Raw genomic sequence first — 23,347 nt, forward strand, 5'->3', positions numbered from 1 at the left:
GATAACATATTCTGTGCAGTTGTTAAACCACAAGTATTTTGCAAGTACATCTGTCTCCATTCATTACCTTTCACAAAAATTCCACAAGCACAGTAAACGTTGTCAATGAAAACCAGTAGCCAGGACCTGTACCTAATATCTGTTCCTTCTCCTTGAAAAAGGACCCATAGAGTTGATTGCTATAAGATGCAAAAGCTAAGAAATTTCAGGTTCCTTGAATATTTTAGGGTTGCATATAGCTCCTCACTAATCTTTGTGCAGTGAGGGAGCAGTGCCAAGATCTATCACAGGTAAAATTATTTAATACACTTGGCTCTTATGCTGACATCCCACTAGGGTTAACCAGAGGACTCAGAACTTCAAGTGAAGCTCTTGATCCCTGGTTTGATTAACAGGATGCCACGTACTTAGGTGTTCCTGGACAAATTGTTGTGCTGAGGCATGTCTCAGGTCTCCAGAACCACTACATCTTCCTATATCAGCTGTGGCAGCTCACCAGGTGGTTTTCCTAGGGCTTTTCAAAGTGTATTCATGCTGTAGGTAGGCAGTGGTGCCTGCACCTATTGCTTGTACGCACGCAGCAAGATCCCTTTCTTTACAGATTACATAGATTACATAGATTCTCTTCACTGAGAAATCCCCAGAGCTGGTAGGGCTCCACAACAAACCTGCTGGGACCTAAAACAAAAATAACCCTCCACCTTTTCCATCTTCATTGCTTTTCTTTGGACAAGCTCCAGCAAAATTTATTAGGAAAAGGTTATCAAGCATTGGAACAGGCTGCTCAGGGAAGTGGTTGAGTCACCATCTCTGGAGGTATTTAAAAGACACACAGAGGGGGCACTCAGGGAGATGATTTAGCAGTGGCCTTGGCAGCTTTAGGTTAATGGTTGGAGTTAATGGTCAGACTTAAAGGTCTTAAATGTTTTTTTCCAACATAAATGATTCTATGATTCTGTCTTATTTTCCCATCCTATAGCCCTTGTGAGTCCCTCCCATAATTTATTTGTGGCAGCTGCATGGAGGGATAGGAGGGGATGGGTGAGGTTGAAGCAATCAGAAATGGTAGCATAGTTTCCTAGGCTGTGTTGCCTTGTCAGAGTCACAGGAAATAAAGAATATAGTCCACCAGCATGGGACCTTTTCCAGTTCCTTACATAGGGGATGGACATTGCTGAACTCTTCTGTGACTTCTGTTCTCCCTTGTGGCCTTTGCAGACCTTTATTTCTGAGAGGTGCCATAGAACCTATAGATTCTACTGGTACTGCCCAGTGCTGTTATAGCTGTGTAACTGTTGCATCCTGATAAATGAACATCAGACTCTATTCTTATCTCCAGCTTTTCAGTCTCGTCTGTTCAGATCTGATATTCGACTGTTCTTTGTGTTAGAGAAAGCAGAAGGCAGTATTACTTCAGACTACCTTGTAGAACTGTTGAGAATAAAAAAGAAGGTAGTTCTCAAACACTGCACTCGAGGCTGTAGTACATACTTAAAGATGATCACCTCTCGAGCATAGATGCTGAGTTTCTGGATGCTGTTGTTGTGCATGGGAAAAGGGAAAGCTGACCTTTGGTAACAAAGTGGGAGGGCACTGCATGTGATGACAATGCGGTTAACAAGAATGGCATAGCTAGACAGTCACCCAGCTATCACATGAAAGAAAGATTCAAATTCTAGTTTCAATACAGAATAATTTAAACCTCTTCATCTCCCTGGTATGAATAGTAAAACCTAGAGGAAATAGTGAGTCCTGTAGGCATGCTAAAAATAGTCTTGTGTGTGTGAAGTCTCTTTGTGCTTTTGTGACATAGTCTATTTGCTGAGCACCTCCCAGGTAACTGGAAAGATAAGCAAGTGCAAACTAAAGTGTCTTTTCCCTCTTCTGATTAAAAGTAAAATATTTCATTGGTAATTCTGGGCTTAATTTTACTAACATTCTGTTGTCACGTACTGTACATGTAGCTAGATGGGATTAGTATGAACATAATTACATTTGAAACAGCATTTGAACAAAAGTGCTGTAATTTTATGAGGGCCAAATTCTTCTATATTTTGTCCTAAAAGACCTTAGTTCCATCTACACTGCAAAATGGAACAGTATTTTACTATATTTCGCTATATAGCTTATGTATGGTCTTGCTTCAAGTTCAATGAGATAGGTCTTTTCCCTAGAGAATTAGAGGATCTATAATTCTTCTCCCTCCTTTCCTCTTTTTTTTTTTTCTTTCCTTTTTTTTTTTTTTTTCCTTTCCCTCCCCCTTTTTTTTTTAAAAAAAGAAAAATTACAGAAGCCTTCAGGGAACAAACTGCAGTCTAAATGGAAACTAATCCCTCTTATGTTTCATTCACAAGCAGTTCAAGGCTGAAGAGCCATGACAGTTTATTTTGTAAATGATCCTTCAACTTTGAATTTCCTGATAGGAAATTAAGATAGTTTTAAGAGGCACCACAAATGGGAAACAGACTTAGATAGGGTAACTGGGGAGAGACAACCTTCAGCCAGAATACTATCTAACTAGCACAGATATGCTTGTCCTTGCATTACCACAGCATAGAAATTTTTCCTTACATTTTCAAAAGTTCTTTTCCAAGTAACAGTTGAACTAGAGTTCAACAGTAGTTTGGTGCAGCCTGAGGTTCCAATATCTGAGCGACTTATGCTAAGTGAAAAGTAAACCAGAGCCTAGTCCAGCTGAACTCTCAATGTCTAGCTGCAAGCAAACCCAACTTGAATCATCAACATACATATTTTATTATTTTTTTTGGTAGTTTTCACCTAAAACGTCACTCTCTTGGGTGGATCCTACGATGTTAAACAATGTTGTTGAATTAACACTACAAACCTGTTCATGCAGAGGGCAGTACTTTGGATCTCCCTTGTACCATGCTGCATATTTTCATCAAAAATATTGGCCTTTTACCAAGTTCATCATGCTTTGGTTTTAAACTGGATGAGAGTTCAGGAGAGCTGGGGGGTGAGGACTAATGAATACATGAATAATCTGATCTCATAAGACTTACTCAGAATGAATGAAAAGGGAATGTAATTCCCTCTAGACATACAGTAAGAAATTAATAACTTAAAAATCAGTTTAATACTTTCATGACAAAGAGCAATTTTCTAGGCAGCTGTCAGTTGATAGGTATTTATAGATATTCAGCATTTTTCCTCTGTAGAACTCAGGCTGGAGTGGACAAGGGCAACCACAGAACAGCTGTTTCTGGCACTGACTTTGTCAACCATTTCTAGACCAGGACTCCATAACCTGCCTTGTGAAAATCACCTATTTGGGATCTAGTTATGGCCCCTTTCGGTTTAGTAATTAGCACAAGGTGGATCACAGGTCCCTAACACATGGCTGGAGCTGCCTGAAACAACAACACGAATTTTCCAGGCTCAGCTGAAAAGACACAAGCCAAGCAATGACTATGAACCCTTCTCCTTTTGCCTGGTGCTATCCGTACGGTACGGGCCAACCGCTAGCGACTGACGAGCTTCTGCCCTGGTAAAATCTGATGTAAAGCCTTTCTCTGCTGGGGGCTAGAACCTGAAAAGGAGCTCTGGTACTAGCTCTGGTAGGAGCTCTGCTACGAGGCACCACAGAAAACCGGGCGGGAAAGGCCCGCGGCGCCGGGCGAGGGGCGGGGCTGCCCTGCCCCAAGATGGCGGCCGCCGCCTCAGCCCGTCCCCGCGCAGGCGCCGCGGCCCAACGCGAGGCTGACGCCGCCGCCCGCGGCCTCCTGCCCGGCCGCCCCCGCGAGGCGCTGGCCGGCGAGGCGGGGCCGCAGCCTCGGCTCATGGTGCCCTCGCTCCTTCGGGTTGGAAGATGAGGCTGCTGGCGGCCGGTCTCTTCTGCTTGGTGGCACCTCTCTGCGCCGCCTTCTACCTGCCCGGCTTGGCGCCGGTCAGCTTCTGTGAGGAGGGCGAGGAGAGCGAGGGCTGCAAGGTGAGCGGCCTGGCGGGAGGGCCCGGCACGGGCACGTCCCCTCCTCGCCGCGCGTTCCGCTCGGGGTTTCCGCGGCCAGGGAGGCTCTGCCGAGTGTCCCCCGAGCCGCTGCGCGGGCCCCGGCAGGGCTCGCTGCCCAGTCGGCTCCGGGAGGCCAGCGCCGCCACCCCCCGCTCCCTTTCCTTGGTGCACCCGCTGTTTGATTGTGGCGAAGCGCTGCGCTTCCCCACCGAGCTCCCCGGTCAGGGCCGGGCGGGTCCATTGCCGGTGCCTCGCTGCTTTGCAGCCTCCCGTGCTGGCCGCGCAGCCGGGGCGGGGCTCGGGCTCCGCCGGGGCCGGGGCCTGTCAAGTCTGCGCTGGCTCGGGCTTGGGATAGCGAGCTCCCAGCGTGTCACAGCGCTGCCCAGCTAGCCGGGCGTTTCGTTTCGGCCGCGCGTTGGGCTTTTTGTGTGTTTGTTGTTTGGTTGGGTTTTTTTTCAAGTCTGTATTTTCATACTCTTTCTTCCCCTCCTCCCCGGTTTCAGTCACTGATTGAGCTCTTCGTGAACAGGCTGGACTCGGTCGAATCGGTTCTGCCGTACGAGTATGACGCGTGAGTACATCGCAGCCGCCTTCCAGCAGCGTTTGGGAACCCTCTGTTCGGTCCTCAGTGCAGCCGTAACAGCTCCCAGTACAGCAGGGGTGCTGCTTCTGAGCCGTGTTTTGGAGGGAGGAGTAAATCCAGTGTTCAAGGGCAGGCGCGAAATGCAAGAGGGCATGGAGGATGCACCTGTGCCTCCTGGCTGTCCTCTGGTGTTGTTAGACAAGGCTGCTGGGTCTCTAATGGCTGCGTTTTTTTGAGCTCAGTGCTGGATTTAGTGTTGACTTTGTGATAGGTTTGAAAGTTCTTCCTGTTATTCAAATCTACGAAGGTGGGAGCCTTGTATTTCTTGTTTCTGGGAACTAAAATAAATTGCAAGTAAGTAATTGTTATTTTTTCCTTTTTTCCACCAAAGCTCTGTATTAATTTCGTTAAGTTTTTTTTTTTTATTATTCCCGTTTGTGAAGACTCTTACTTGCTTTTGCCTATATTTATAGGCCTAAGCAATGATGGGTAATATGATTTGCATTCTTCCTGTTGGGCACGGAGAAAAGAAGAACTTGCCAGGGTTGTAGGTCTTATCTTGTGTAGTGCAATAGTAGCAACAGGAGCAGAGACTTAGCTTCAAAAAGCCCACAATGTCTCTGTATTAAACTTTATGGAAGCCAGTGAAGTTAGGACCACTGTTTCAGGAAAAGTACATATGCTCCAAAGATAAGTGATTTTCTTTTTTTCCATAACCTGCTTTCCATGCTGCTACTGGTGTTGAAATAATGAAGATCCAGAATGGTTGCATTCTCTCTTCCAGCTGTTCCAGGATGTATGTAGTTGGAATGAATTGTTGAATAGCATTTGGCAGCATGGAACAGTTAATATTAAAAGCACTTCCTTCTTTGGAACATGATTCATATGAAATGCTATTTGTAGAGACTCCTTTAAGAAAATGGTGTAGTTATTTTTCTGAAACTGTTTTGCAAGAGAAATGGGCAGTCTGTAGCAGTCTTTTTTTCCTGGTATGAAACATTGCAATGTTTGTTTAAACTGCCCTTTGAAAAAGGTGCTTGGAAGTAAGTATCATGCATTTTGTTAAAGGTACTTCAGCTGTGATATATCATAGTTGAAATTGAAATAAAAGTAGAAATATTTCTAGATAATAAATGCCAAGCTTCTTGGCAAAGGCAGTCAAATTTTTGCTGACACTAGCCCACCCACCAAAAGAAACACAAAACCTGCCATGTTAAGGACATAACGTAAGAAATTGGTTTAGGCCAATATTTAAAGTTATAAGTCAATTTAAAAGGTTATCTTTTCTACTTTTTTTTTCTCCAGTTTTGACTTCTGTCAAGATACGGAAGAGAAAAGACCATCAGAAAATCTTGGACAAGTGCTGTTTGGGGAGAGAATAGCATCATCTCCATATAAGGTGGTTTGTTTTTTTTTTTAATCCCTTGAAGTTGATCCTGTTTAGTTTTATGGCTGTGATTCTGATGGCTGTAATCCATAGACATAGCTGAAGATTTGATTATTGTGATTATTTTTTATTTTAATACAAGCTTTATAGTGTTTATGCAATAAAAATAAAACCTCTCCGACTGCCACTCCGGAGACATCTTGAAGTGGCTGTTTAAAGTTAGGAAACTGAGCCAGTAGTAACTCTTCTTTTCTGTTCTTGTGTGGTAGAGAAGCCCTGGAGCTATATCTTAAGCAGTACATTAACAGTTGAGTGTATAGTGTGTTATGTGATATGAAATTACTTTTAAAATACTGGAGGCTGCAAACTGGTGGTCCAGGAACTGTTTCATATACTTGGTTGTACTATTGGGCAACTTTAGAGTGGGAAGGGAAGGCCAGGTTTGGGTCACTTCCAGCTTTTCCCTGCTTGTACAGCTTTAAGATCTATTGTCTGAAACCAAATTTTTCATTGTTGGTGCATGTCACTTGAAATGTTCTATAAAATAAATGCATGGAAGTATTTTATAGATTAGGTGTGTAGTCTTTTTCTGTTTCAGGCTCTGCTAGCATGACCAAATACAGCATCTCTAAGGCCATGTGCTGTCAACTTGGAAAAATTATTGGCAGTAAGAGAGGATATGGTCAAACACTGGCTCTTAATGCTGGAAATCTGTATGCTGTTTAAGTGCAGCTTCCACACTGGGATTTGCTGGTGAAACTGAAAACTGGGCAATGTTTTGTATTAGAGTTACTAGATAATCCAAATCCCTGTGAGAAAGAGCAGAATTTGAGTCTACTGCTGCTCAGTCATTAGGGACTTGGTCTCATGTTTTCATAGAACTGTTCAGGAGGTGATGCCTCCTCCCTGGTGTAAACTACTCCTAGAAGTCTCTTTGAGCTAATGTAGTGTAAAATCTTAGGACTGCTGGCCACAAGAAGCTTTTAAATACATACCATGGTGGCTCGTTTGGGCTGCATACCCGTTGATTAGATTATTGTAACAATTACTTGTTAGAAATGGCTGCATGCTACAGTAACTAGAAAATGCTGTTACTCGTTAGCACTTAGACCTTGGTAATGTTAGGATTTCTCGTTGTGTTTTGTGTATGTTAACTCACTAAATTCTGAGTGAGAATAGAAATTTGATATACAAATGTTGAACACCTTTGTTATAGATGGTGTCTGCACTTGAAGCATAGGTGCTGTGCAGCTTGTTTCATTTTTGACAAACTTGTCTAACAGCACAGCCATTATGGGGAAAGTTAAAATTAAGATGAAATGTTCAAAAACTGTGTAGTTAAGTCTGGTTTAGCAGATGATGAGATTTCCAAAATTAAAACAAGCTGGTGAAAGAAAAAAGCAATACCGTTTCTACTAATTTTCAAATTTCAATCCTCAAGGTTCATCTGGAGGTAGTTTATCTGAGCTATTGAAGAGATTTTTAGCAGTGTGAAAGGACATTACTGGTGTTTGGATATACATAAATCTTTAAGGAAAAGCTATTGTATGGGAAATTCTAGCTTTAGAAACTTCTTATAGCAAGGAAGTGAAGTATCTCAAAGAAAGACTCACAAAGATTGTTGAAGCAAAACTGAAATTATTCTTTTGGTGTGTTTTTTTTACCAGTTCACTTTTAAAAAGCAAGAAACATGCAAGAAGGTTTGTACAAGATCTTATGACCCAGCCAACGCTGCTGATAAAAGCAAACTGGCTTTTTTGAAGAAAGGAATGCAGCTGAATTATCAGCATCACTGGTAGGCCGAGATACGTACTTGAGGCTGGCTTTTATTTTTTTTGGCTTTTTACATTGTTACCAATGTTCCAACTGGGTGCTTTCTTCCTTCTTCTATGTGATAGTTGTCCTCTATTGTGCATCTTGTGGGTGCTACAGAAAACTGTATGAATTACATGCATGTTAAACGTCAATGTGAAATAAGGTGCATCCCTTTCTGAGGACATGTTCTTTGATTTCTGTCCAGGATTATTGATAACATGCCTGTAACATGGTGCTATGATGTGGAAGATGGAGAAAAATACTGTAATCCAGGATTTCCAATAGGATGTTTTGTTACTCCAGATGGTAGAGTTAAAGATGCTTGTGTTATAAATGTAAGTGGTGGAACTTTTGTTTATATAGCAGATGTGATTTCATTTACAGTTTTATTTTTAAGCTTTCCTTTCCTGAGAAAGAACAGATATCCTTGTAAACTTGGTTAATGTTCAGAAGGTGGGCATTGGCAAAGCTAATTGCTGCTTCTGTATGCAGAGTTTCACTGATATAATTGTCCAAAAACAAAGTCATGTGTATGTCTTTTGACCAATATAGATAATGCTACAAACCAACTGTATTGGTGCGTAAAAGCCTTAGAAAATTGAGGTTTTGTTCTGCAATTTAATGCGTATCCATCTTTATACTTATTCCTTCTTTGTCCATGTCGTATTTATGTGCAAGACAATCTTTTATTGATTACAGATAGAAGCTTTGTAGACCTAGAAACAAGCACTGTGTTCTAGTTGCAAAAGTTACATCTAGCACAGTTTACAAGTTAAATGTGTCAGGGTTTTCCCAGGTGACTGGAGGATAACAAACAGAGCTGTGACAAGGAAAGAATTCTGTTGACAACAGTTATTAAATGTGTCAGTCATCCTGGGAGTTCCACACTGAACTGGTACAGTTACAGATAATAGGGATACAGTTTTACTTCTCTGGGGGTGAGGGACCACAGTCCTCTCAGTGAGGGGAGAACTCTCTGCTCTGCCACTGACTTGCTGCTTGTTTGCAGGGCAGCTAGTGGATTTGTATTCAGCAGGCCTGATGCTTCTTGGAGGTGATGCATTTATTGTCAATGTTCAGTTTAAGCTGTCTACAGTCACCTTCCAACTCGTTACTCCTCAGGTTCCTTAGACTATCGAAAATGGTCCGTGAATTGAATAATCTCTTCTAGTTAGGTGGTTGGCTCTATTACTTGGTATGTGAGGTTGGTTTTAGATAAATCAGTATTAGTGTATGTTGTGTTGGAAGCTGTTTGGTACACAGAAAACAGTTGTAGCAAAGACAGCAACTTGGATGAAAAATTTGGATTTTTTGGGGGATGGAGAGAGAAGCTTCATATGTAGGCAGCAGTGATTGAATTTTCTAGTGAGTGTTTTGGGAGCTTGTACTGTGTATCCATGAAGTGCTGTGCAAATCATCTGTGCTAGCTGTGGTGCAGATGCTCTGCCAGTGGAGCTGTCATAGCCAGGGTCAGTTTTAGTTCATAGATTGTCCCTGCAATTAAGAGCATTGCATGGCATAGAGCTAGAGGGATGATTGTTACACGGGCAAATAAGAATATAACACAGTGGATATGACTGTAATCTCTGGGCTTGGGGGATGTCGTCTTCTTTTAGAAGTATACCCAAATACCTTCTCCTGGAGACATAGTTATATTTAAAAAAATGGGGGCAGAAAAAGGTTTGTTACCAGGCAGTGGCACACCTACAGTTCATCTTTGCAGTTATGCAGCTGATGAGCTATTTTAGAAATGGAGGAAACCTAAAGATAGTATGACACAGGTATGGTTCTAGTCTTCTCCCAGTGGGAGTCTTGATCATAGTGAAAGCTAAACTTAATGTAAGACACCTTCGTATTATGCTGGGAGGTGGCAGGGGATAGAATTATTATGGCAATGGGAAAATGGCTAATACTAACAATATATAAAGGAATTTTTTTACTTGGAGACTCAATTGGCAGTCAGTCATCCTTGTTCTCTAAAATTAATTTTTTTTAAACAATGGCACTTGAAGAAAATTCAAGTCTACTTAGTTGAGTCCAGTGTCATCTGAGCTTTATATAATTCTTCATAATTGCAAATTCTGAAGGATAGGGATGACAAAACAAAATAGTTACAGAAAGGCAAAAGGTAGTTTTTTGAAGCAGAACTTTGGTTGTAAGCTTCAATAGCTTTAGAGTCTATCACAGAGACTGTGTGTGTGTGGGAGAAATGAATCTGAATTACTTGTACATCGAATACATACATCTTGTTCTTGCCTTTTTTTGTGGTAAATACAAATATGATTTCAAATTAAATGTTACCAGTAACATAGATTTGATACTTTATTATGTGGGTTTGTATTTATATAATACAATATAATATATATAGACTATATAGATATATAATTATAGAGAAATATTTTACATGGATTTTTTTATTTTTTAAAAGGGAATGTTGAAGTATTTCTTCCTTTTTTGCTCCTTCATTGGACAGTTGTGTAATTTTAAAGTTTTTGACTGCTTGCGCCCTCTCCTGTTGGAGAAGTTTCTCAATCTCTTGATGGTGTTTTGTAGTCAGAGTTCAATAAGAAGAACACTTTTTACCTCTTCAACCACGTTGACATAACAATCGTGTACCATAGTGGGAAGGATGAAAACTGGCCTGGTGCAAGGCTGGTGATGGCGAGACTGAGACCACAAAGGTAATTATGCATAATAAGTACCAAGTTCTATGACCAGAGTCCTAACAGTAGCTGTAAACTTAGAAATTATACTTGGTGTTAATGAATTCTGAGGAACCGTTATTCTGACTTCTGATAAAACTTTTGGTACACCAGTTAATGGCTGGAACTGTATTCACAAAGAGCAATTCCACAACTGTAAATATAATTTAACTGCTTTTTAAAGTGTTCCCCAAAGTTTCTTCTGATGGAAAGACTCCTTATGCAGGCTCTTAGAACCTGATACAAAAAAATAAAAGGTTTTTTGTGTTTTATTGGTTTGCACCTGAGCATGAATTATTTTATTTTAAAAGGCATGTTTTCATATAGGTTGAGAAACATCCTTTAACTGGGTGACAGTTTCCCATGTAATCTCTCTTCCTGTTGCTGCATTACCTCCCAAATGTGCTTTTTATCATTATTTGTACAGGTGTGCTTATTCCTGGCTTAGTTTGGATACTGAGGTTTTGGGGAAATACCAAGTTAATATTGGTATTCAGAACAGCAGAAGATGATGACTAATTTTCTAGGAAGAGTAACTTACTTTCTTAAACAGTAGCTTCTTAGTTTCTGAAACTGAAGTGATTACTTTGGACTCTTGTCAGTCTGTTATGCACAGTTCATACCTTCTTATATTTGAACACTTCTTTCTCTTCTACAAAGCTTAAGTATATTCTTGAATTATGCTACCCCAGTTGATAAAGTCATACATACATGACTTGGGTGTACTTGTTTTTTCGGTTGTAATGGTATAGTGTGTTTAGTGAATTACACTTGCTATGTGAATTACACTTGCTATGCAAATTTATTTCTTCCATTTATATCTGCTCTGAAATGGTGGCAAGAAAATTCTACTGACCTTGTCAGCTTTTGATTAACACTTTATCAGTTGCATCCTGGATAATTAAAAAATGAGACTTCATCTTTTCACCAGTAATGCAGACCACAAGGGGGCACAGTTAGGTTGCACATAAGCTTAATTTTGTCATTCTCTGACCTGGTGTCGTGCTTCATGCTTTGAAGCTCTCCAGATGGGGGAGTATTTGTGGTTGGAGCACCCTGGTCCTTTCACGAAAGTTTTAATTATCTTGAGGCTTGACTTAGTTGGTGATAAATAATAGAATTGTTTATCTAAATTGGATAAATAGAATTTGCTCAATAGGGTGTGAGAGGTAAGCTATTTTCCAGTATTAGAAAAGGTTTACAGGAGTGAATTCAAGCAAACCTTAGGGTTTCTTTGGCTTTGTGCTTTTATAGCTGCAATATTTCTAAGGTACTCCAGAGAAGGGTTTGCATATTCAGACTTTAGCATGTGCGGTGTTACTCTGAGTTCTGTCTTTTTCCAAGTACACAAGACTGGCAAGAGGTGAAATTAGACCACTTGTATTGGAATGAAAAATGGAGGGGTTCTCAAAATAATTTATTTTGCTATTTATTACTAAAAACAGTAATTTTTTAAAAAAGAGAGCCCGAAATCCACCAAAATAAAATAAATGGCCTTCTCGCTATGAAACTTAAGGGAAGGTGAGATTTCAAAGAAATGATCTGTCTGGTGAGCACACGCTGAGGTTAAGTCCCTTAGCAATAATGCACTCTTGTTAAAATGTGGAGGGGGAGGTATGGTGGTAGAGAAGGGGTACTTTGTGTTAAAACTTACTGTCTTGCCAGGTAAAGATCTCCAGACTTCACATCCCGGTTAACCAAGCAGCATTTTTGCTTTAGATTGGGACTTCATTGTGATCATGGCAAAAAAGTGGGTAGGGTGAAACCACATCTCATGACCCTTCAGAGGCTTGCAGTTCTTGTCTTCCACATGCTTAGCAAATGACCTTACCTGTTACGTTCTCAAATGCCCAGAAGTGGGAACAGGTGTTAACTGAATGTAGGACAGTGATCCGAAATCCAGGTCCCTAGGATGCTTTCTGAGGAGAGTTTAGATCTTGTCACAAGTGCTTGTGGGAGCTTGTGTTCAGTTCTGGTGGGGCTTTAAGGCTGTTACAGAAATTCTGATTAATGATGCATAATTGCTTACATTATTTTATTTTTCTCATCTGTACCTACAAACGTAAGTATTAATAAAAATACATTTTAAGTTCTCCAACCTTTGTTGGTAGAAGAAGAGAAAAGCAGGTTTCCAAAGAAGCTGAACAGCTGGTACAAAATTATACACATAGCTGTCCTTGTTTTGTTGGGTTTTTTTTAGAAAGAAAAACTGGTTTTAATTACCTTAAAAAATAATTTGTGAAAATTCATCCTGTAGGGCATATGTGATTTTAACTTTCCCTCCCCCATTAGCTACAAGCATACGGATGAGAACAACTTAAGTTGTGAAGGTCCTCCTATGGAGATTCCTGGAGAATTCTCCAATAAACTGAATTTGATCTACACTTACTCTGTGACATTTGAGGTGAGTATTGAATCTGTTACGTGAATATATAATTCCTAAAAAAATGCAATTAAAACAGCTGGGTAACTCGCTGATAACCATAACTGGATTCAAGCAGTGTAAATTCCTTAAGGGTTGTCTTGTGAATCAGTTTTCCCAAAACCTCGACTTTTCCATTATTGTAGTTTAAGTGACTCTTGAAGTGTATAAATAAAGACTTTTTTTGCCTGCTTTTATTAATAATAGAAATAGTAGATTGACTAACTGCAAGAGTTGTCTTTCTTGAGCTGTACTCTGTATTTTCAGACTTCAGTCAGGGTACTTAAAGTCTCATGTTGAAGAAGTTTGTATATTATATTTGGAGGTGCTTTTGTGTTAAAAGTTTATTTTAGCATATTGTAAAGCAGTTTTCTCACTTGGTATTGCTGTTATTCACTAACTTTTTTTTTTCAACCTTTAGAGTTAATACCTTTAAGTTTACTAATACTCTTAATGTTTTATTCAGCCTGTTATGACTTAGGAGGAAATCGGGCTTTTCTTGCAATTGGGTCTTTACCCCAGTATGGAAACTGAGCCTCTGGGGAGGGGGGGTGTGAAAATAATTTGGTTTGTGCTACTTTAAACCTCAGTACCTTGGTTCCAGTCCTGAAAGCATGGTTGTTTTTTGATGTAAGACACCAGTCTTGCAGAATTTGGCTTGAGACCACTAGCTTGTTTTGCATAGGCAGTGAAGCAGCTGTCATATGGTAACAGCTTTCATTCTTCCAAATTGAATTTGATTTGAACCAATGACCTTGAGGTGCAAGACTCTGTATCCTGTTACTTTTCCCTTGAGACACCTAATCCTCTTTAGACTCTAATTTTACTATGTGAATGAGCCTCCTGTCTGTTACATTTATGTTTGAATCTTGATGATAAATTGCAATTTAGAATTGCAACATGAACTTTGCCTGGTTACTCAGTGTGCTGTGCATTTGGGCTACCTACTCCTTTTTAGGGAGTGCAGCAGGTGAGGCTTAGCTGCTGTGGGTTCAGGTGCTTCCAGCAGAAAACACTTGGCACGTCTCAGTCATCAGGCACTTCAAAACTGCTCATTTTCTCTGTTGTCTGTTAGCCTTGATTTGAACTAATACCTAGTACATTTTACTTTTTACCATTAGTTTCAAGATAACTTCAAAGGGGAGTATTTATCAGTGAAAAGTACTTTTAAATAGGAGAACATTAATTTTAGTAAGCCTGAATATATAAACCAGTAAAATGTCTAACAGTTTTACAGTCCTTTCTAGTATGGCAGCTGGCTTCTGATGAGAAAGCTATGGTGTCTGCTTTAATTCACTGAAATGGACTGGGTATTTAGCTGTGTGTGTGAAAACAATGCAAGCATGTGAGCACTTTGGTACTGAAGCGACAAATTTAGAACCATACTTCTGAAACTGTCCCAACTGCCTGTGAACTATCCATTAGCCACTGATTGGGCTGATGAAGAGCAACTTGCAGCAATTTCAGCCACCTTGGTATTTTGGTGCAGTTCTTTGTTACATTTTCTTGATCTGGAATGTTAATCAGAACCTAAAAATTCTAGGCTGGAGACATAGTCTTAATTTTGAGAATTAACTGTACAAACTTACCACCTGGTGAATAATAGTAATAGTAGTAGTAGTAATAATAATAATCATTTCAGCAAAACTTCATGCCAGTTGGGAGATAATTTGGTAGCAGGACAGCAGTTGCACATAGCATGAGACGAGCTGTGGGGGACAAGGCTTGAGGGTCAGAAAGAGTCGTCACTCGTTTAGTTCTTGCGTGAAGTGTGTAGAGGGGGAGGAGGTAGAAGAGAATGGAAGCGTCTTTCAAAGGTGAAAGTTGTCGAATTATTTCTTCTTAAATTCTTCACAGGGTTATCTGGAAATGGAAGTTGCCTGCCAGGAATCAGAGTAGAAGATAGTCTGTATCAGCCAGCTTTACGGCAGGGAGCAGGGAAGCCTCTCCTAAACACTAATAATAATAGAAGCCTATTTATAGAGTATGTTTAAAGAAGCTGAAGTTTAAAGATCAGTGTGCTATGCTGGGAGTATCTTGTAGTGATGGCATAATTGTTTTTCAGCATGCATTTGGGAGCTGCAGGCAGCTGCATACCAACTTATAGAAAAATGAGGCTTAGTGAAGCCTCCATTGAAGGCAGAAGAGATGGATGGGAGATTTCAATAAACAAGATATTCTTTGAGAGGCTGAAGAGGCTAATTAATGCAAGAGAAGGGTCTTAACATCTAGGGTTAATAACCAGCTTAAATATTAATGCTGAATGGAAGGTTTGTGGAAGAGATGTGATGTGCTTATTTGTTCTTGGACACTGCAAAAAATTTGTACTTATTTCTATTAATTGCTGTTTACTTTCTTTATAGGAAAAAAACAATATCAAGTGGGCTTCTAGATGGGACTACATTTTGGAGTCCATGCCACATACAAACATCCAGTGGTTTAGGTAACGGTTGCTTTTCTTCAGTGAACAACCTTGCAGAGGAGTGCAAAGATTCCTTAGTTGTACTTCTAGGGATATATAACTTCTGCTGTGATAGAACAAAGTCTGATAGTTTTCAGGCAAGAAAACTTTCTTGTTTTCAGTGAAATAACTTTCACCAGTCTTCATCTTTTGGGAGCAACTGTAGTATTGCATTTCACTGAAGGAATCCACCATTAGTGTCCAAAAGGAAAGCAGCTTCCAATGTTTTATTTATCATCTCCATTCTGTAGAACTTTTGAGATGCTGCTTCTCTGCAGTACTCTTCTTGTTACTGTCTGGCTTTCTCCAGCTGCCAGGAGAGAAGTACATATGTGCACTGAACGTTTTGTACTTGGCAGCTGCTTGCAGTAAAAAGGGCTTTTTTACGAGTAAAAGCTGTATATTAGAATCTCTCAGCTATTTCCCTCTGTACCACACAAATGATATCAAGTAGGTGCATAATGTGAGTTAAAATCGTAATCTTTTGCATTATAAAGTGTTTGAAAAGGCTAATCTTTACAAAATATTAAATAGCATGATGTAGGTTTCACCAGTTAATAGATATAAAATCTACTTGACAAAGTCCGCTTTAAGAGGTGTAGCTGTTTCCCTGGGGTAATTACTTCTGAGCTATGAAAGGAAGAAAATGAAGAAAAAGAATATATAACTGTCTTGAGAATTAAGACTAAACCATGAAATACTATTCTTCTCACTTCTGCCTCCTAAGAAATTATAAAAGTGCACAAATTAAAAGTTTATATTCAGTGGGTAGGAAAATACTAAAAGGTCTGAATGACTTAAAGTCATGAGTATCTAAGGCTGTTCCTCTGACTTGAGCTGTACATGTGTGGGTTGGAGTGCATGTCCTGAGACCTGAAAAAGTGGATTAAAGTTTGACTTTTTCTTTATCCACAGTATAATGAATTCCCTCGTAATTGTTCTCTTCTTATCTGGCATGGTGGCTATGATCATTCTGAGGACTCTTCATAAAGACATTGCAAGATACAACCAGATTGACTCTTCTGTGAGTAGGATTTACAGCTTTTACAAAAGCATGTTTTTCTCATGATAGTCTATCAATTAGTTTTTAATACAATCTAAAGAGGTATGTAACTACATATCTGGGTTTAAAAATAGCTGTAATGCCATTTCGTCTTTTCTCACAGCAGGAATACATAGACAGCTGTGAAAATCTTAGTTTTCTAGCATCATTTGATGCAAGACAGACTTCAGGTTTTAGAAGTGATTCACAGGAACTTTTTTGTAGTGAACAAACTTGTATCTGAAATTTAAGTCCTCTTGTTCCGAGGTCTCAACCAAGGAAGACTTCTTTTTATTAATACTTTCATGATATGCCAACAGCCACAAGATGTAGCGCAGGTGTTGAAAAGTGTCCTGGAGGTGGTTCATCATATAGATGTGGCAATTCCTCCAGAATCCTATGGTTGCATTAGGTAGTCAATCTGGACACGTAGCTGGTGGTATGACACTGACCTAAGCAGCCAGTCTGTTGTTTATGGAGTCTTCACCCTTGGAGATATTCAGAAGCCATCTGCACATGGTTCTGGGTAACCTGTTTTAGGTGGCCTTGCTTCAGCAGAGGGTTTGGAGTAGATGACCTCCAGAGAGGTCCCTTTCAGCACCAACAGAATGATTCTGTGTCTCTCAGCCTGTGTTTATATGTAAGATTTCTTGACAGCACAGCTCTGATTTAAATCATATTGTGTGGCCTTAGCAAAGGACCTGCACTGTCTGTTTGCAGAGACATTGCTAGCAAACATTTGTCTAAAAATGTGTTTTATAGTCTGAACAACCAAACTTGTGAGAGAACAGTTACTTTTATTGGTAACTATTTTTTCCCCTCTTCAGGAGACCAAATTTAAAACTGCTGTAGGCAAGTGTTGTCCCCATTGTAGTGAAGCTGCATTGGAAATCTCAGTTGCTGTAATTTTTCCAGTTCCACGGTGGCATTTCTTTATACTAGTTTGTAGTAGCTTGTCCAGAAAGAAATTGTGCTAACACATGACTTCTGAAGTTTTAGGTCCAAATTTCATGAGAAATATGATGCTGTGCAACTTCATAAAGCAAAGCATTAAAAAAAAATCTCAGAAGACTATTGCAAAAAGGATAAAAAAATTAAGCCAATGTCTAATAATGGAGAGAAATTAGGGTGAGGAACAGTAATTGCCTTACTAAGATACTCAGATTAACATAGATTAATACAGATTGATGTTGCTTTTTTGTCTATGGCTAGAAAGTGTGGTGGAATAATGCACTTTGTTTCCAGTTAGAAGACTGTAATATTACAGTTCATGTGCAACACAGCTTATGATCTCAAGCTGTGTTACAACGACTTGGTGTGTGTGTAAATGATTTTATTTTTTTAAATACAATTCTCCTGATGATCACTGAGAGAATATAACTCATTGTTAGTTAAAAAGACTTGACCAGTTGATTGTGAGTGAAAGAGTAATTTTTACTGAGCCTTTCTCATTAGTAAAAGTGGTATCTGCAAGCTAAAGTTGAGAAATAATGTCAGATACTTCAAAGGTTTAAATTTCCACTGTCATTGCTGTCTGTGTGGATAAAGAAATACTTTAAAATGCACAAAAATGTTTCATATTGAAACTAAAACATCTGAAAGTACTTTTGTTCTTCTTTGTGTTTTTGATATTTAATATCTTTTGTTAATGCAAATCGAGACAGTAATTAAAGTGGAAGAATTTTTCCACATCCTTTAACTGATCGTTTTTTTTGCAGCTCATGTTTGATCTCTCAATTAAATTATGTTCAATTTTTGATACTGTGTTGGTCATTCTTAATGTGGCGAAGAGCAAGACTTGTAGAAGCTTGTTCAGTTTTTATGGACAACAGCAGGGCTTGGTGTGACTTTCAAAATACACACTTTCTAAATTTCCTTGCTGGTTTAAGGGACTTAAAAACCTGTGAAATAATTGTGCAGAAGGGGACCTGGACTGAGGAAGCTGCAATTAAGCAATTTAGTATCTCACACTTAGATAATGCTGGTGATTTTACTTGGAAAGAGAAGGAGGCACAAGCCTGTGTGTTCAGTCTTAGTGTGCACATCGAATGTTCAGCTAATACCACCTGGCTTCTAGTGTGATGTAGTGAGTCCTACATTAATGGAGTATTTAGAAAAAATCAGACTAGTTAGGGTCTTGTGAGTAAGAAAAGATTCCTGAACTGAAGATAATGAAGTGAGTATATTTTCAACAGTGAGAGGTAAAACGCTTGTCCTCTTTTTAAAAATCTCTTTGACCACAACTACTTGAGTGTAAGGGACTTAAGTCTTTTGTTAGAATATTTTGAGAACTAGGCTAAATTAATAGATAAGGTGAGGATTACTGTACTTTGAAAAAGCTTACAGTGATTTCAAACATTTGCCAAGATTCAAGAGTATCTTTTAAGATTTTCTCCATTAATTTTTTTTTTAACTACAAAGTGTATCTTCCTACTTGGATTAATTGTACAATTCTTATACTCATCTTTGAACAGTAAAGGTTAGCACTGACTCATAGCTAATTGGCCTGTAATTGAAGAGTTTTATTAAAAATCCAACTGTGGGATGAATACTCTGGCCCGTAGCTTGATACAAAATAAATCAGGAGTCTCGATCTGCCAAGCTTGCTTTCTTTGTTTTTCACAATCCAAGATATTTACCACATAGCGGTATGTTTTGAAGTTTGTATTGAAACCAGAGGGTGTCTTTTGAGTGTATTTTTCAAATTAGGTGTTGATAAGAAATGATACTAGCTATTCCAAATTAGTACAACATTTTTCTTGTTCTGTCAGGAACTGAGATACTAAGCATTTATTTCTGCTTAGTGTTCACCATTTTGAAAACAGATAAATACTTGTCTCAAGTGGTAACTTCTGGAGGTCTTTCATTCCTTAGTTACAAATGCTTGGGAAAAGTCTGACCACTCTTACTTCAACAACTCTCTCATTATCTGAATTTCAGCTAATTGCGATGACTTATAGGAAAGTGTGGTCTTTATGCTTCTTTAACCAAACCAACCTGTCTTTACTGTAAGAACACTTGTGTTGGAATTCTACCTAGGTACCTGGTATGATTTTCTTTGCAGGCATAAGTTGCTGGGTTTTTTAAGCAAAGTGTTACCTTGTGTTTAATTTTTAATTTTTGCTTTAGTGTATCTGACTTCCGAGAGTGATTTCTAGCCAGGAAATGCAGGCAGAGATATCAGTATGGGGAATAGAAAGCTAATATTCCAGAAAAAATAATAAATTACATTATCTGTCACAAGTTAAGATGCTCTTTGTTATTTGCCAACTTGGTCTGTATTCTTTCTTGCCTTTTGTGTCCTTTAATTCTAGAGGTAAGCAGTCCATTGAACTAAACTCAATACTTGTAGCTTGAATGAAACCTGTAGTTTTTAACTTTGTGAGGAAGAGAGTAGTGGTCTTGAGGGGTTGGTTATTTGTGGATGGGTGTGTTTGTTTTGGGTTTTTTTTTTCTTTAGGTGAGGGGAGGTGTTTGGTTTTAGTATATTTATAGGAAAGCTTTATTCTTCAGCAGTGGTTCAGCAGAGCCACTGAACTGAGGATCCCCCCTGTGACATCTGTCCATCCATCTCTGGCAGTGGGACAAATAGTGTTGGTACTTGCCCCTAGTGATTCTAGGGAGCAGACTTTCTTCTGGAGTACAGGGACCCATTTAAAACCATTTCCAATACTGTCATTGAGATGATGTGCTTTGTAATGGAAGCACAAAAAGATAAATGCTTGAACTAGATTGAAATGCTATAATCCAAGTTAAATTAAATGGAATGTTTTGTTTTTGTTTAAATTTAGAATGATTTTATATGGTTTGGCTAATTAGATTTTGTTTTTTCTTGCTTTAAGAGATGAGGATTTTCGTGATAAATCCTGCCTTCTACTTTCACTGAACCATTAGGGGGTTATAAAATCAATGAGTGATGAATCAGATGCAATTAGTCTGCCTTTGGATCTAAACTGGAAGTTAATCAAACTTTAAATATGTATTTTGCATCTTGTTTGTGTTAATTCACTACTGCATTATGTATATTTGCTAAAGACATTGCTGATTTTCTACAGGAAGATGCCCAAGAGGAATTTGGCTGGAAGCTGGTTCATGGAGATGTGTTCAGACCTCCAAGGAAGGGAATGTTACTGTCTGTCTTTTTGGGCCAGGGAACGCAAATTTTCATTATGACATTTATTACTTTATGTAAGTAACTTTATTAAGGTCATGTGTTTGTAGTGTAATTGTCTAAGGAAGATAAATGATAGAAGACTGCTTTTGGAAATTAAGTCCTTCTTTTAGTAAAATACAGTATCAATACTGTTTCCTAACAGCAACCGTAGAGTGGTTCTGGGTAGCTTCAGTGACTCTGCTGTGAGTCATGTCGTTCAAAACATTATCATATCTGGGCTAATTCAAATTCTTCATGATTGCACAAATGAAGCTTCCTTATAACAAGTTTATTTTTAAAAAACAAACACAGATTGTCATAGTATAAATTATCCAAGGATCCAATAATGCAAGTTCAAGGACATGTAATCAAAGCTTTAATCTTCTCAGAACACTTTCTAGCTAATATGTTTGACACAGCAGCCATGCAGAAAGAAGAGCAAGAAAGTGTGTGTGTGTGTGCAATAATTCTGGCAGAATGTTGAGATATGGGAGCCATAAATAACTACATATGTGTGTGATGATGAAACCTGTCACAAGTTGGTGTTTTATTATACGTTACCTGTCAAGTATTATCACCATACCTTTTCTTATTGTATGGTAGAATTGGGAAGTATACAGGTATGTGTTACAAAAGAAAAAAACTTTTAAAATTCTGCTTTCTAGCATTTATTCAGATTTCTCGTCTTTCATAGAGGAGCTGCTTTTTTTCTATTTGTTACATGATGCTGTAAGATAAATAGAATTTTCTTGATGGGCTTGTCTTTCAGTATTGATCTTTTTAACTTGCTTAGCTACAATAGTTTCCTGTGCAACTAGTGTAGTACAGAAAGAATTTGAGGGGGAATTCCTTTTTTATTTCAAAACCAAAATTTCCCACTAGAGATCACAGACAATTCCTCTTCTGAGAGTGTCTCTGGGCTGGACAATTAGTTCAGATGCAGGCAGCTTTCTTTTGTGGAAGAAGCTTGTTTTCAAGATAGCACATTCTTGAGTAAAGTGTTATTGATCCTGCGGGTGAGAGCCTTTTGTGGAATTTCAAGGAAGTGATTCATACCTTTAAGATGTTCTATCTTCACACTTATTTCTACTTAAAAAAAACCCAACAAAACAACAAACATACTTTTCCAGCTTACAACCTCCCCCCCCCCTTAACTCTGTCAAAGGTTTTGGCTTCTCCAGACCTACTGTGCTTAGATGTGTTTTATGCCACATGTTAAACCTCCCTTGTTACTTACATGGTCAATACGTACACATGCTGTGTTTATATGAGTACTGTAGGATTTTGGAAGCAGTCTTCAAGCTGAAATTTTGTTCAGGTTCATTGTTCACCTCTGTGTGGAGTTTTATTTATCAGTCTTCTGGCTATGAGAAACTATCAGTTTAAAAGATGATGTGGAAATATGGCTTTATTATCAATGGAACAGTGACATTAGGGGTATGGCCATGTCAGGGGGATATATAAGAGCTTATACACGTGGTCTTCATTTCAATATCTTGTAGTGGAAGGGGTAAACCTGTACAGTGGTATGTTTTACAGGGGAATTGTGATGTGTATCCACAAATGTCTAAAACTTTCTCTTTAGTCCTAGCTTGCCTTGGTTTTCTTTCTCCTGCCAACCGTGGTGCTTTGATGACCTGTGCAGTTGTTTTGTGGGTCTTACTGGGAACTCCAGCTGGCTATGTGTCTGCTAGAATGTACAAGAGTAAGTATATGTGTTTGTTTAATTTGACACAGCAGGTTAAATTCACATTTCCTGGGCTTAGTGTAAACCTTGGACTGGGGCTGGTGTCTCGGACAACAAATCTGCTTTGTTGTTGTGCAGAATGGTTGGAAAAAGTTCTGAAACTGAAATTGTTTTTACTTTTCCCCACAGCATTTAGAGGCGAGAAGTGGAAGACAAATGTTTTGCTTACAGCTCTGCTTTGCCCTGGGTTAGTATTATTTCCCCTTGGTCTTTCCTTTATTATTAAGTATATATGAATCTGAGGTGGGAACGGGGTGGGGGAGAAATGCTTGTGTGAGTATTGTCTTTGTTGTTCTGCAAGTTGCTGTTCCTTTTGTATGTTGCCTATCTGTGAATGTAAAGAAAAGTGAATTCTGAGGAGCCAGAGCCTTGTGCTCTAGGACACAGTTTATTAGCATCTTATTCTGTTATCAGCTGAGGGGGTAGGTGGAATGATGTGACTCTTGTGAGGTAAGTCACAGCCTTTGGTAGTCACTGCACCAGAACATTAGGCATAGTGATGGGGTAATTTCAATTAGGTACCACCTAACTCATTATGTTCCAAGTAATTCTCTATTAACTGTTAATAGGTAAGGTCACTTTGTCAAGACATAGGTGGTTTTGTGGTAAGTTTGGATTGACTGTAGTACTCTTCTGTAAATAGGGAGAGACAGTCTTTTAGGCAGAACCTCTTATTACTTAGTCATTATATCAGTGTTTTTTGTAACTGTATTGTTGAAAGGGACTTAGGAAATAATTTTATTTTTTTTAAAGTAAATAGCTGTATGCTAGTATCTTAAACAGTAGAAGAAGTTTAGTATGCTTTTGGATGAGAATGATGCAGACATTCTCCTAAAATGGTTATAATTTTCTTATATAAGTATAGATAGTGTCCAGTTCTGGATCTGGCTCTAGTGTGTATCATACTATGGCTTGGGAAGGGTGAGAGCTCTCCTATCTTTTGTTTTCTTACAGCTCTCAAGACCTTTTGAGAGAATTAGGTCAGTGAAGAAAGGGAGAAGAAACTAATTTCTTGGAACATAGGAAATTCCATTTAAATATGAGGAAAAACTTCTTTACAGTGAG

At 38.9% G+C, this 23,347-nt stretch overlaps 1 protein-coding gene across 1 annotated transcript in view; it reads left to right on the forward strand.

Moving 5' to 3' along the window:
• The first annotated feature begins 3,730 nt into the window (after positions 1 to 3,730).
• LOC127389501 (transmembrane 9 superfamily member 2-like) overlaps positions 3,731 to 23,347 on the forward strand; it is a 32,467-nt gene continuing 12,850 nt past the window's right edge. The window contains exons 1-12 of the mRNA XM_051630053.1: positions 3,731 to 3,949; positions 4,474 to 4,541; positions 5,859 to 5,952; positions 7,608 to 7,735; positions 7,961 to 8,090; positions 10,309 to 10,436; positions 12,750 to 12,861; positions 15,243 to 15,322; positions 16,256 to 16,364; positions 20,438 to 20,570; positions 22,121 to 22,240; positions 22,412 to 22,469. Coding sequence (XP_051486013.1) covers positions 3,830 to 3,949; positions 4,474 to 4,541; positions 5,859 to 5,952; positions 7,608 to 7,735; positions 7,961 to 8,090; positions 10,309 to 10,436; positions 12,750 to 12,861; positions 15,243 to 15,322; positions 16,256 to 16,364; positions 20,438 to 20,570; positions 22,121 to 22,240; positions 22,412 to 22,469 — 1,280 coding nt within the window. The 5' untranslated portion in view covers positions 3,731 to 3,829. The remainder of the gene's footprint in view (positions 3,950 to 4,473; positions 4,542 to 5,858; positions 5,953 to 7,607; positions 7,736 to 7,960; positions 8,091 to 10,308; positions 10,437 to 12,749; positions 12,862 to 15,242; positions 15,323 to 16,255; positions 16,365 to 20,437; positions 20,571 to 22,120; positions 22,241 to 22,411; positions 22,470 to 23,347) is intronic.

The sequence above is a fragment of the Apus apus genome, chromosome 12 (assembly GCF_020740795.1).
Source record: "Apus apus isolate bApuApu2 chromosome 12, bApuApu2.pri.cur, whole genome shotgun sequence".
NCBI lineage: Eukaryota > Metazoa > Chordata > Aves > Apodiformes > Apodidae > Apus > Apus apus.